Source organism: Neoarius graeffei, chromosome 3 (genome assembly GCF_027579695.1).
Source record: "Neoarius graeffei isolate fNeoGra1 chromosome 3, fNeoGra1.pri, whole genome shotgun sequence".
In the NCBI taxonomy this organism is placed as follows: Eukaryota; Metazoa; Chordata; class Actinopteri; order Siluriformes; family Ariidae; genus Neoarius; species Neoarius graeffei.
In genome coordinates, this window is record NC_083571.1 from 73,662,606 (window position 1) to 73,676,329 (window position 13,724).

The 13,724-nt window shown below is 38.8% G+C and overlaps 1 protein-coding gene across 3 annotated transcripts; it reads right to left on the reverse strand.

The window, feature by feature from the left end:
• Nucleotides 1–4,656: 4,656 nt before the first annotated feature.
• On the reverse strand, nucleotides 4,657–12,849 carry LOC132882901 (uncharacterized). Of its 3 annotated transcripts, XM_060916003.1 has the most exons (9): nucleotides 12,748–12,849; nucleotides 12,194–12,502; nucleotides 11,937–11,988; nucleotides 10,430–10,479; nucleotides 9,761–9,815; nucleotides 5,973–6,256; nucleotides 5,541–5,602; nucleotides 5,306–5,454; nucleotides 4,657–5,159 (listed from the first exon to the last, which is right to left on the reverse strand). In XM_060916003.1, exons 5-9 carry the CDS (start codon nucleotides 9,798–9,800, stop codon nucleotides 5,068–5,070), a joined length of 627 nt encoding a protein of 208 aa, XP_060771986.1. In that variant the 5' UTR covers nucleotides 9,801–9,815; nucleotides 10,430–10,479; nucleotides 11,937–11,988; nucleotides 12,194–12,502; nucleotides 12,748–12,849; the 3' UTR covers nucleotides 4,657–5,067. The 3 variants fall into 3 exon arrangements, with proteins under 3 accessions (XP_060771986.1, XP_060771989.1, XP_060771988.1); XM_060916006.1 differs by lacking the exon at nucleotides 12,194–12,502; XM_060916005.1 differs by lacking the exon at nucleotides 12,748–12,849 and having other exon boundaries at nucleotides 12,194–12,613.
• Nucleotides 12,850–13,724: the final 875 nt, after the last annotated feature.

A 13,724-nucleotide genomic window follows, 5' to 3' on the forward strand; every position in this document is an offset into this window, starting at 1 on the left:
AAAACGAACACTAAACCAGAGATAGTAAATTCATCTTCCTATCTCTCTGACTAAATACATGAACACTAACACACAATAAAGTTCGCATTGCTTGTCGCGTTGCTGTGATGTTTCTCTCCCTCCGGATTAAATGGACAGTGACTCGAAAATCACTAAAATACATGAATACTAAATGAACAGTTTGCTCTGATGGCGCAGTTCATGTGGCCTTTTCTGCTTTCCCGTCGGTGCGCTATCCGCCGCGTTTCGCCCTTCTTTAATCCACATTTCTGCCAATTTCTCAGCAGGGAAGGAACGCACGTCTGGCCCACTGACAGCGAGGAAAAGAAGGCTGTCAGTGTGGATACATTCATTCTGTTGCGCTCATCAGTAAGGATGTGATTCATGGCGCTAAATCCACGTTCACACTCTGATTATCTACAATGTATCTATTTGCTGGGGATGTTCGTAGGGTTGCCAACTTTCTCATATCCAAATGAGGGACACTTTGTTCCGGGTGCGGACAAGTACCGGTACAGGCCCTGTACACGCACCCCAGCGCCCCAAAATAGTTACAGTACCGAATCGCCTTTAGGTGAGTGTTTCAAATGTAGGCCACTACAAATTCATTTCTAAAATAGAGCTTTTAAAAATTAATAGACCAATTAATGGATATTTTTAAGTAACTTAATGCAAAATAACAAACAATTATAATATTATTGTCTCATTTTTCTCTTTTAAACTTTGGTCAAATAATTCATCAGGCCATATTTATGAAGGCAATGTCATAAACTGAAAAATGATTTGCTGTAGCTGTAAAACCCTCATATTTGCTTAATTGTCCATTTGAAAACCCTAAGAACCTTCTGCAATGCTTCATAGAAGAAGAAGAAGAGAGAAAGACATCACAAAGGCAGGAGTGAGGCAGAAAAGCTCCCCTACTATAGGCTGAGGTCTATCCTGTTTCGGAAGGTTTTTTTTAAGCTATCTGCTATCCTTATCGAACAGTTAGGCTGTATCCACTGGCTGCACCATCTGCTCTAGTTTAATTTGATGCCTATTTTGTCAGTATAGCTTAAAAATTCAGGATATGGCAACAGTGAATGGTTTTAAATCGCAGATGACCGCGACTCGCGGTAATAGCGCTTCTCACGGCAATTACGTGATTTACACCACAGCATTGGAGTGAGGGGCAGGATCTGTCCCTGACGGGACAAATTAAAATTACCCCAAAAAACGGGATGTCCCGCCCAATACGGGACGGTTGGCAACCCTAGACGTTCGTGAACATCAAAGCTGCCACTTCGGGTCATTTTGAAAGTGAGTGCAATGTAGACCATAGAAAACTGTGTCACAACATGCCTGTCATGTCAACTTTTTTTTTGGTTTGTTTGTTTTATTGACGGGGTTGTCTCCGAGGATTTTTTTTTTCAGCAGAGATAAAAACCAGAGGCAGCAAATCGCACCCAGTATATATATATATATATATATATATATATATATATATATATATATATATATATATACACACACAAAATGGAATCATTTGCTGACAGCTCAGTCCCCCCCAGTTCAAAAATCCTATCTGCGCCCCTGAAAAAGACACTGATTCTAACATTTGGATCACGGTAGGACAAAACTATCAGGTTTTTGCAGCAATACACAGTGAATTTCATTTGAACTGATAAAAGACTTAACTAAAGGACTGGTGATACACCAAACTGTGGAAATTTGAGTTATTGCTTCTATACATTGATCTGTGAGATCTGAGATTTGAGTTGTATTTTTTATATTTTATTGAACTGTGTTTCTTTCTTTTTTTTCTGGGACAGTTTGTAGCGGTTCCTACAAACTGGAAACAAAAGTCAGAAGTGTGATCCCAAAGAGCTCACCACACAGTCAGTGTCAAGCTTGGATTAGGCACTTTCACTTTCAGCGCTGGAGCCAGCAGAAGTGGGTGATGCATTGTGCCATATGCATTGTGTGCAGCGAGCACGCAGCAGCCAGGAATTTGTTTGGATTAACCTGCAAAACTAAGTTGCTCATGAAATGACAACATTTTCTGGTTCTAAAAGTACCAATTAGGACCATATAAACCCTTTTCATTTCGTGCTGCATTAGGTAGAGGGGTGGGGGGGGGGATTTTTCCAAACCTAAACCTGATCCAATAAAAAATCTGACCAATCAGGTAATTGATTACATGTAACGTTGTCTGAGCATGTTATTTTTCACGAACATCTTTGTACATCCGTGTTGCATCAGTGGAGGAGAAGCTGATTGTAGAAGTGTCAAAGAATCCCTACAACTGCGACATTTTCCCACAACAGCCAACATCCTATTGAGGTATTTCACCTGACGTCACAGGGTCACGTGACGCCCCGGTGTCCGCCATTTTGGACGGCAAGCTAGCTAATGTCAACATCATAGTACCTAGTATGTTGCTGTAGCAACGTTTACGTTCAGTCATTTGGATGACTGTTAAAACCTTTCAGTCTCAAGTTTTTCCTTTACTGTATTTACTAGTTTACTGAGCCAGCCAGCCCCGGAGCGCTAGCTAGCGCCGGCAAGCCCCGGAGCGCTAGCTAGCGCCAGCCAGCCCCGGAGCCCCGGCCAGCCCCGGAGCGCTAGCTAGCCCCGGCCAGCCCCGGAGCACTAGCTAGCGCCGGCCAGCCCCGGAGCGCCGGCCAGCCCCGGAGCGCCAGCTAGCGCCGGCCAGCCCCGGAGCGCCAGCTAGCCCCGGCCAGCCCCGGAGCGCCAGCTAGCCCCGGCCAGCCCCGGAGCGCCAGCTAGCCCAGGAGCGCTAGCTAGCTAGCCCACCCTGGCCAGCCCCGCAGCGCGCTCAGTAAACTAGTAAATACAGTAAAGGAAAAACTTATAACGGGCCATGTCTCAACAGACTAAGAAGTTATTTCAATGACATTTAATAACATTTTGTTTATCCTGAGGACCAAAAGTAAATGAAAATGTGAACAAATCTTAGCTGACAGTGAACAGTCCTGGTGGAAGCAGGTAAACGTCGTTCTCTAAGCCTGCTAACCTCAATTTTTGCAAATACCTCTCCCTCTGCTCGCCCTGTAAATGCCCTACATCGCTGGATAGTGAAGGTGTTTTCTGCATCTCGCTCCTTTTTCTTTTATGTTTTTCATTTGTCGCCTTCCTCGCATTCAAACTGATTCGAGCCGTGCCGTCCAAAATGGCAGCATCACATGACTTAGTCACATGAGTGAAATACCTCAATAGCCGGGATTATTGATGTGCTGTGACTGCTCCAGACTGGAAATAAATTCAGGTATAGGTATAATCATAGTTATAGTTATACGTATAGGTATAGCTATAGTTATAGTTAACAGTGTTGTGGGATTAGGTCATAAAACAGCACTCAATATTTCCTACTATAAGCACTTAAATAAAATTATTAAAATTATAAAATAATATAATTATTAATCTGACACTTGTGTACCATCCCGTTGTAGCTTTTGTCATCTTTTTCAAAAGAATTAGAATCAAGAATGCATGACATTGCAAAGAATATTATAGAGTCAGTGTGGACACAAAAGAAGGCAGTGGCGTATATGACATCACACATGCAGCACTGCTTACCTACAAATTGATGCAATCTAATGGCGGACAAGCTTTTAGTGATTTTTGGAACAGAATTCAGATGCAAAAATTTCTTTTGAACAAATTTTTTATTTATCAGTGAACTTTACAACCTATTTGAGCATATCACACACAGGAAAGTCTGAGATTTTATGGTGACATTTTCGAAAGACTAGCACTGTAAAGATCAATAATATTTAAATAAAATACTTTTACTTGTACCGTACATAGTGAAAGAGGAGGGACTTCAATGCTGAATGAAATTACCAAAAGGCTGATACTTAGTCTACAGTACCATCAGGATGGTTACTGTAAAGTCTACCATATAAAGTATCTTTTAGTTACAAATAAAAAACAATCATATCAGATCAAATCATATCGTATCATATGATCTCATATCATATCATATTAATTTCAATATCTGGAACAAACCAGTGACTGCTACTGCTGTGAAAGGGCAGCTGACAATTAGGGAAAGACCTCGTGACGACCTGGAGGCCTGAAGTATTCAGGTGAAGTTCCATTAAAATAAAAGCTTGCATCACAAAAAGCAGGGACTAATAAGTGATTGAATTATGGTTAACCATGATTGAACCAGGTACCTCCAGACCTTTATTAACATATTTAACTAACATGTTCCTAACTTCACTCTTTTAGCCAAAGAGCACAAGAGTTTACTTTATGAATTAAAAAAAAAATGCAGATCTGTTTCACTCACCTTAGTTGGAATTTGCTATAATGAACCCTACATGAGCTACATTTGAGACAATGTTATATTTGCTGCAATAGTATAGAACCTTGAACAAAGTTTGGGGAGGTTCTACCTGAGATTTGAACTTTGATTACTGGATTCAGAGTCCAGAGTGCTAATCAGCACACTACGGAACCAAGATGCCACCTGAGCTCCAACCGCCTCACAACCATTATGGCACTCAATCTTACAGCAAGCTTATAATATATACACCATACAGTGTATTGTGTATATTGTATTTTAAGAAATAATAAAATTTAATTACACAAATAAAATGTGCAAAGGTTATTTCATAAAACATTTATAGTTATTTCACAGTCCCATAAAAAATATATAAATTAGTGTACATATAAATGACTAGACATTGACATATTAGTTTATCCTGTTAACTATACATCTGTTTCAAGAATATTCCTATCGATTTAAATTGAATAAATGAAAGACAGCAATCAATAGGACTGTTTAGAGGTGGAGAAATGTTCAGGTATGTCACCACCATCATTAAATCCTCAGTTTCATAATTTAAAATATTTGTTTTTCTCATGAAAGCAGATATTGTTTATAAAAACACCCGATTCCATTGAGCTTATGAATTAAATATTAATCAGTAAAAAGCAAACATACATGTTACTGTTTGTGGTGACAAAAGGAACTACTTACAACAGTAGAATAGGTTGAAATGTTAAATAGCATTGTTAAGTTATACAGTAGTGTGCGTTTTCTGATCAGGCTTAGAGCTAACAGTGCAATGCCGCTGAAAGTAGAAGTGGTAGAAGAGACATCCATATCATGGAAAGTGAGCTGGCAATCACTGGTGGCATGGAATTACCTGCAAAATATAAACATATACATTAAATTAAAGGTACACAAATACATATTTAAACCTAAAAATATACAAGAAATTTGAGTTTGGATTATTTACAATTAATAAGCACTAATTAATAAATAACAATATCTTGGCATGTTGATACTGACTAATAACATGGGTGACATTGATGGAGTTTGGCTCAACAGGAAAGGTCAAGCTGTTAACTCCTTTGGCAAGGACGTCTTTCACTTTGGTGTCAGTCACGTTAGCACCAGAAAGGAAAGACATGAGGCTGTGTGTCACAATAGAACCATTCCTGAAATTGCACAAAGAGATGCAGGTTAAAATTCAACCATTAATCAACAAAGAAATAAACATTCAGAGCCATATCCGCCTTCTTACCTGAACTGGAAGATTTGCATGAGATGGAAGTTTTTAAAGGCTTTCTTGTACAATGGTTCAATCTAAGAAGAAGAAGATGAATTCGGTGATCAAAAACCCACAGATAAAATGGTTTGTTATTTAGCCATAGATAAAGTTAGCAATAACAACTAATATGCGAAGAGACTTACAAATGCTCTAAATCATATTCAAATTGTGCCTAATGTTATGTCAATTGAATTGGATTTCACTTAAATTGAAAGTGAAAATTTGAACAAAAGGGCAAAAGTCACACATGTCCTGCACACACACTGTGAACAGAAATGCATGATTAGAACCAGATGCGTTCTTCGGGTTGTCTTATATGGCAATAGAAGTGTTCATGTGGCAAAATCTCTCATGTTTAGAAGAATTAAATAAATTGTGAATGGTGGCATTATCTGGAAAACATACCTCACGAGTGACTTTTTCAGCTTTGTCTTTAAATTGTTTAGAATTTGGGTTAGCCAGTGCTGGAACAAAGGTTTCCTTGATGCGGAAGATCAACGTGAAAACTTCAGTTACTGGTGCAATTGTTGCTGTTGTGCCAGCTGTGTTCGGGGGCGAAGTCTTGCCCGCTGTAAGGTTGATCTCATCTGTGATTGCGGGTGAAGTCACATCCATTGTGGGGTCGATCTCAGCTGTGCTTGCGGGTGAAGTCGGGTCCACTGCAGAGCCCACCTGAGCTGCACTTAGGACTGAAGTCATGACCATTGAAGATGATTAGAATAGAATAGTGGACCATAACAAAGTTGAAATCAAAATTAGAAACTGATGCTGATTAAACAGAAACAAGGCAATGTGCTTCATAAAGCTCAGCTGAATCACAGATCTGTTTAATCTATGATTTTAATCTTTGAGGTAAACTGCAGAGTCAGGGGCGGCTCATATCAATGGACAAGCAGGATGACACACACACACACACACACACACACACACTCCAAAGGTAAAAGAAAAATAAATATAAGGTTCCATATTTTAAGCATTCACATCACCTTATCTGTGATTAACAAACATTTTAAAGAGGATTCTTTGTGATTTTTTTAGACCGAGTGTAACAGTATCACTGGCAGAATGATGTGAAGCGAGGCTGTGGGTGAACTGGAACTTGCCCAGTGCTGGAGGCAGGGATACGCTCTACTGGAGGTGCATACAGCCAATCAGTGCCAGTGTATAACATGACACACCCACTGAGTTTTGAGCCCCATTGGGTTAATATATTCTAGTCCATGTTGGTGACGTTTCCGTAACACGTCGCCAGGAGGCGCAGTACAGACTCACTCACAGGTGGAATGAATGTGAATGAAGTGGATTATTTACTCTATCATTAATCTTCCACAAAAATAATTTTGGAGGAGACACAAAGTTAACGGACTGAGCACATCTATATCTCATCTCATCTCATTATCTCTAGCCGCTTAATCCTTCTACAGGGTCGCAGGCAAGCTGGAGCCTATCCCAGCTGACTATGGGCGAAAGACGGGGTACACCCTGGACAAGTCACCAGGTCATCACAGGGCTGACACACAGACAACCATTCACGGTCAATTTAGAGTCACCAGTTAACCTAACCTGCATGTCTTTGGACTGTGGGGGAAACCGGAGCACCCGGAGGAAACCCACACGGACACGGGGAGAAAATGCAAACTCCACACAGAAAGGCCCTCGCCGGCCCCGGGGCTCGAACCCAGGACCTTCTTGCTGTGAGGCGACAGCGCTAACCACTACACCACCGTGCCGCCCAAAGTTAAATATAAACTTTTAAATTATATATAAATTATAGATGTTATTCCCTGCCCCTCCACCTTTTTAAATGCTGGAAGTAAACAATGATAATAAAAAGAAAGCAGTGTGTATTTTCCATGGAACATTTGGAATATTTCTCCCCTATACTACTCTTCTCTGTTTGACCAACTGCAACATTTCCTGAATATAGATCATCAGATGTGATCTGCAAATGACAAGAACCATCTCAAATAAGGACTTGATGGATGACATCAAAACAGCATTTCAACCCAACCCTTGGGACGTAATGATATTCAAATTAAATTAATCGACTCAATAAAGCAGGATATGTCACAAATATGACCATCAGCAGATATATCCAGTTAGGCATTGCTGAGCTACCACCATCACGCCATTTACACAATGAAACCTTCTGAAATAATCTGTCTCACGATCATTCTGAAAGGCACACTTAGTCTGTTTACATACAGTGGTGCTTGAAAGTTTGTGAACCCTTTAGAATTTTCTATATTTCTGCATAAATATGACCTAAAACATCATCAGATTTTCACACAAGTCCTAAAAGTAGATAAAAAGAACCCAGTTAAACAAATGAGACAAAAATATTATACTTGGTCATTTATTTATTGAGGAAAATGATCCAATATTACATCTTTGTGAGTGGCAAAAGTATGTGAACCTCTAGGATTAGCAGTTAATTTGAAGGTGAAATTAGAGTCAGGTGTTTTCAATCAATGGGATGACAATCAGGTGTGAGTGGGCACCCTGTTTTATGTAAGGAACAGGGATCTATCAAAGTCTGATCTTCACAACACATGTTTGTGGAAGTGTATCATGGCATGAACAAAGGAGATTTCTGAGGACCTCAGAAAAAGTGTTGTTGATGCTCATCAGGCTGGAAAAGGTTACAAAACCATCTCTAAAGAGTTTGGACTCCACCAATCCACAGTCAGACAGATTGTGTACAAATGGAGAAAATTCAAGCCCATTGTTACCCTCCCCAGGAGTGGTCGACCAACAAAGATCACTCCAAGCGCAAGGCATGTAATCGTCGGCGAGGTCACAAAGGACCCCAGGGTAACTTCTAAGCAACTGAAGGCCTCTCTCACATTGCCTAATATTAATGTTCATGAGTCCACCATCAGGAGAACACTGAACAACAATGGTGTGCATGGCAGGGTTGCAAGGAGAAAGCCACTGCTCTCCAAAAAGAACACTGCTGCTCGTCTGCAGTTTGCTAAAGATCACGTGGACAAGCCAGAAGGCTATTGGAAAATGTTTTGTGGACGGATGAGACCAAAATAGAACTTTTTGGTTTAAATGAGAAGCGTTATGTTTGGAGAAAGGAAAAACACTGCATTCCAGCATAAGAACCTTATCCCATCTGTGAAACATGGTGGTGGTAGTATCATGGTTTGGGCCTGTTTTGCTGCATCTGGGCCAGGACGGCTTGCCATCATTGATGGAACAATGAATTCTGAACTATACCAGCGAATTCTAAAGGAAAATATCAGGACATCTGTCCATGAACTGAGTCTCAAGATAAGCCTGGTCATGCAGCAAGACAACAGTCCTAAGCACACAGGTCATTCTACCAAAGAATGGTTAAAGAAGAATAAAGTAAATGTTTTGGAATGGCCAAGTCAAAGTCCTGACCTTAATCCAATCGAAATGTTGTGGAAGGACCTGAAGCGAGCAGTTCATGTGAGAAAACCCACCAACATCCCAGAGTTGAAGCTGTTCTGTACAGAGGAATGGGCTAACATTCCTCCAAGCCGGTGTGCAGGACTGATCAACAGTTACTGGAAGCGTTTAGTTGCAGTTATTGCTGCACAAGGGGGTCACACGAGATACTGAAAGCAAAGGTTCACATACTTTTGCCACTCACAGATATGTAATATTGGATCATTTTCCTCAATAAATAAATGACCAAGTATAATATTTTTGTCTCCTTTGTTTAACTGGGTTCTCTTTATCTACTTTTAGGACTTGTGTGAAAATCTGATGACGTTTTAGGTCATATTTATGCAGAAATATAGAAAAATCTAAAGGGTTCACAAACTTTCAAGCACCACTGTACTTCAGTACAGATATGCATCTAAGTGAAAACAAGACACTGATAAGTTCTTTGTGATAAAAGGTCAAGCACTCAACACGAGATATCAGGATAAATCAATAGATCGCTCACTATTCATCACAGAATTCATAGACAAATGAAGATAAACGTTAGAACCAAGAGGAAGTTTGACAATTTTGTGGTTTACTGCCAATGTTATTGTGTCACAAATGTCACAGTTCTTTAGGAACTTTAGTATAATATGTACGGTAAACTGCCATCACTTAATTTTATAAAAATCACCTAAAAATTAATCTACAATGCTATTTCTAGCAAATATATTTCAGCAGGATAATAGAAGTGACTACAGAAACTGAGATGAAGTTCAGTGAACACTTACCAATCAGACACAAAACGGCCAGTATAATCTTCCTGTCCATGGTGTTGTTTACAACCTAAAAGTAAATTATATATCAGATTATATATCAGCTATGCAAGCAAAGTGTCTCTGTGGCTGTATAAATCTTATCTTCCCTGTTTTATGATTACTGTTGTCATTTTCCCCCTATTTTATTTCTATTTAATTTATTTTCAATATGCATTCATACATGTTTTTTTATTAATGCTCTTGCTTTTCCATTTTATTTTTCATTATTTTAATTGCCTAATTTCACTCGTCTCAGTTTTGAAATGTTTTAATGCTTGTAAAGCACTTTGTAACTTTTTGAAAAGTTCAGAATAAATAAAGTTACAGCAACAACAACAACAACAACAATAATAATAATAATAATAATAATAATAATAATAATTTTAAATGACAGCTGTATAATTATAACAAGATATTATAAAGAGTTGTAATTAATTAATTAATTTGTAAATTTAAAGCAATTTTCTTGACATCAGACTAAATATTCTATCATGTACACTGTAAGTGAATATAACATTTTTAACCATAATATTTCAGTGAATATTAAATATCTTAATAATTAAATTGTCTATAAGAGCCTGATACATTTTATATCATCTTACAGTCTGGTGATTCTCGGGAGAAAGTAAAGTAATAACTCACCTGAGTCCACAGGTAGCAGAGATGGAGTGTTCTCAGTCTAGTGTCAAAGTCTAAAATATCGAGCAGGTAAATGAGATATTTATTCAACAGGAGTAACAACGTATTTACTCTCATGATGCAAAACCCATGATGTCAAAAGGGCCTGGCAGCCAATCACAGCTTGGCTGACAACCTGATAAACAACATTATTACCAAATGACGCTTCGTGCCATTTTCGTTTATTTATAGCAGGATAAAGAAAGGGTAAAAATAAAATTTAGAATGTGATTCTAAATTAGATAATTTTAATGCTTTCAGAGGATTTTCTGTTGGAAGCCATGGCCTAATGATTAGAGAAGCAGCTTTGGGACCAAAAGGTCACAGGTCTGAGTCCCTGGACCAGCAGGAATCACTGAAGTGCCCTTGAGTAAAACACCTGACCCCCCCCAACTGCTCCCCAGGCTGCTTTGGGTCTGTTGTACGTCACTCTGGATCAGAGCGCCTGCAAAATGCCTGTAATGTCGTTCATACTGTATGCTGAGACCACACCCTTGTGTCACCATTCTCTGTACAACATTTAAAAAAGACAAAATCTGATCTTTTTAAAATGAATACTATAATGAAGACATTTATTTTCACTCACAAATTACAATCTTGTTTATATGTACAGTAAATATAATGTTTAACTAGTAAAACTAAACGCATTCCTCAGATCATTCCAATTCAGTTGCACTGGATGTGAAAAAAAATACCAGTAAAATAATGAATTTTAGTTGAAGTCCCACCAAAACTTTTTAATCTCAGCAACACTTTTCTATCCCTCTTCAAACCATCAGATGAAGTTATCGTGCCAGGACAGAAAAGAAGCAAATAACTCAGTTGATCAGTTTGGGCTGGAGCAGGTTTTTAGTTTAGTTTAGTTTCACAGAGTTCGTCATAAATCCATACAGAACTGATTGACAGGCGAAAATTACAGGACGGATAGACCCAATTGACAATTTTCCCTTGCACAGATACAAAAACATAAAAATATAGACTGCTAATAAACTATAAAAGTATATAAACAAATTATGGATAAAAAAGAAAAAAGTTTCTAATGTCCTATTATTAATAAAATAGATAACTGACTATGGTGGCCGGTACGTAGGTAACTTTTCAAAATATAAAATATGAAGTCGACTCTTAAATACAGTTAGACTGGTTGCGTTCTTAATATTTGAAGAAAGGCTGTTCTAGAGTTTACCAGTTCTTGGCAGTGGCGGATCTAGACCAAAATTACTAGGGGGGCCGAGGTGGGGCCAGTGTTTTTTCAGGGGGGCACATATGGGCAAAACATGGCAATATTTAAGCGTTCAAAATGTTTTGTTTAGTTTATTTAAAACCAAAACAAAATACATTGAGCATAAATACAATGAAATAAACATTCTGTCTCAATAGCCTAAACATAAAATATATTGTGCTCAGTAAATCTTAAAACCATGTTTCTCTTTTTTGTAAAATAAGATTTCTATTTTTGCATACAATGAACCTTTTCTTCAGATGTGGCTGCACTGGAGTGTTGTCCAAGCACTTGCTGATATCTGGAGAAAGATGAATACAGTAAATATGAGAGTGCGACTGAGAACAACATTTATTTATCATTATTCAGTTATTAATTTATTATTATATCTATAATTTGTATTTTATATTTATTAATTATTATTCAGAATTCACACTTTCAGGGTAGGCTATATGAATTGTAGGTCGACACTGCTCACACACATACATTTGTTCAACATCACAAACCTGATGGTGTTGTACTTGATATGCATGCTGAATCTGGTTGTCCCAATGACTTGTTGGGTTGTCCCTCATTCTGTCCCTCAATCTGATCCTGAATGTCTTCATCCTCACTCTCAGATTGCTTTTCAGATGCCTCACTTTCCACCTCTCCAACCACCACCTCTGGCTCTCTCTCCACCTCTGGCTCTCTCTCCTCTTTCATAATCTTCATCTTCCTTACTCTCTCTATGTTGCTTTTTGCCAACAGGGGCAAAAAAGGACATAATGTCCTTCTTGCTCCTTTCCATGATGATAGCCTACAGTAGGTCTATACTAAAAAGTAAACAGAGAGGAATGTAGCCTCTACATATCAAAAGGCCATTAAAGTTTTACAAGAAGGTTAAACACTGTCGGTTATTTTACCCATTTCCCAAAAATATTAAGTTAGGCTACTTATTGCTGTGCAACGCACTTTTAAGAAAGCGCAATAAAATGGATTTATTATTGTAGTGAACAACAACAGTAAAACACGGATATGTGCAAACACTGACGTTACAAAATTGAATAATTTTCCTTACCTTTGCCTCTTTGCAGTAGCCTAGTCCTTGCAGGGCTGCAGCTGTTATCTCTCATGTCCGAAGTTTACAATTCGCGCTGCTGCTGGTCTTTCTGCTGCAGGTAACAGTGTGCGTGTAGCGCTTTAAGGAGTCCGTGTAGAACACTCTGTCATGTCAGTTCCGATCTTCGAGCCAGCGCACGTCAAAATTAATAAATCTTGTTACCTGTTCAGCACAGGGGCCACAACAGGGGCCAGGAGCAATTTTCCAGGGGCACTGGCCCCCCCGGCCCCCGTTTAAAACCGCCTATGACCATTATGGGTCGGTCCTATGACATTCTGCTTAATCCCAACTGAGTCTAAGATGGACACAAACGCTGTTTTTAAAGGGTCTTCTGGGTTATCGAAGTGAATATTAAAATCTCCGACAACTAAAGCTTTGTCTAAGGAAATAACCAGATCTGAGATAAAATCTGCAAATTCAGAAAGGAACTCAGAATATGGCCCCGGGGGCCTGTAAATAATAAGCAATGGAATTAACTGGGCAGACTTATTTTTCGAGGCTACATACATTATATGAGTATGAAGAACTTCAAATGTATTAAATTTATAACCAGGTTTTTGTGTTACACCTAGATAATCGTTATAAATAACCGCGACGCCTCCTCCTCTGCCAGTTAGACGAGGCTGGTGTATATAACTGTATCCAGGAGGACTCGCTTCATTTAATGCTATATATTAATTTGGCTTAATCCATGTTTCTGTTAAACACAGTACATTAAACTCCTGATCAGTAATGAGTTCATTAACCATTAGCACTTTAGATGTAAGAGATCTAATATTTAATAGCCCCACCTTTAGATCAAAGGTGCTGGCAGCAGCTGTACAGTCAGTATGATCTAATTTTATATTGATTAGGTTACTGGAACAAACTCTCTGAAAATTTCTACCTTTTTGTTGAGCTCGGGGAACAGACACAGTCTCGATGTAGTGGGCCCT

Excerpts from the sequence above, each read along its gene's own strand:
- LOC132882901 (XM_060916006.1), bottom strand. The coding sequence starts at position 9,800 with ATGGACAGGAAGATTATACTGGCCGTTTTGTGTCTGATTG. Across the intron at positions 6,257-9,760 it reads GGCCGTTTTGTGTCTGATTG|TCCTAAGTGCAGCTCAGGTG; the intron begins GTAAGTGTTCAC and ends TCATGACTTCAG. Across the intron at positions 5,603-5,972 it reads CTGAAAAAGTCACTCGTGAG|ATTGAACCATTGTACAAGAA; the intron begins GTATGTTTTCCA and ends TCTTCTTCTTAG.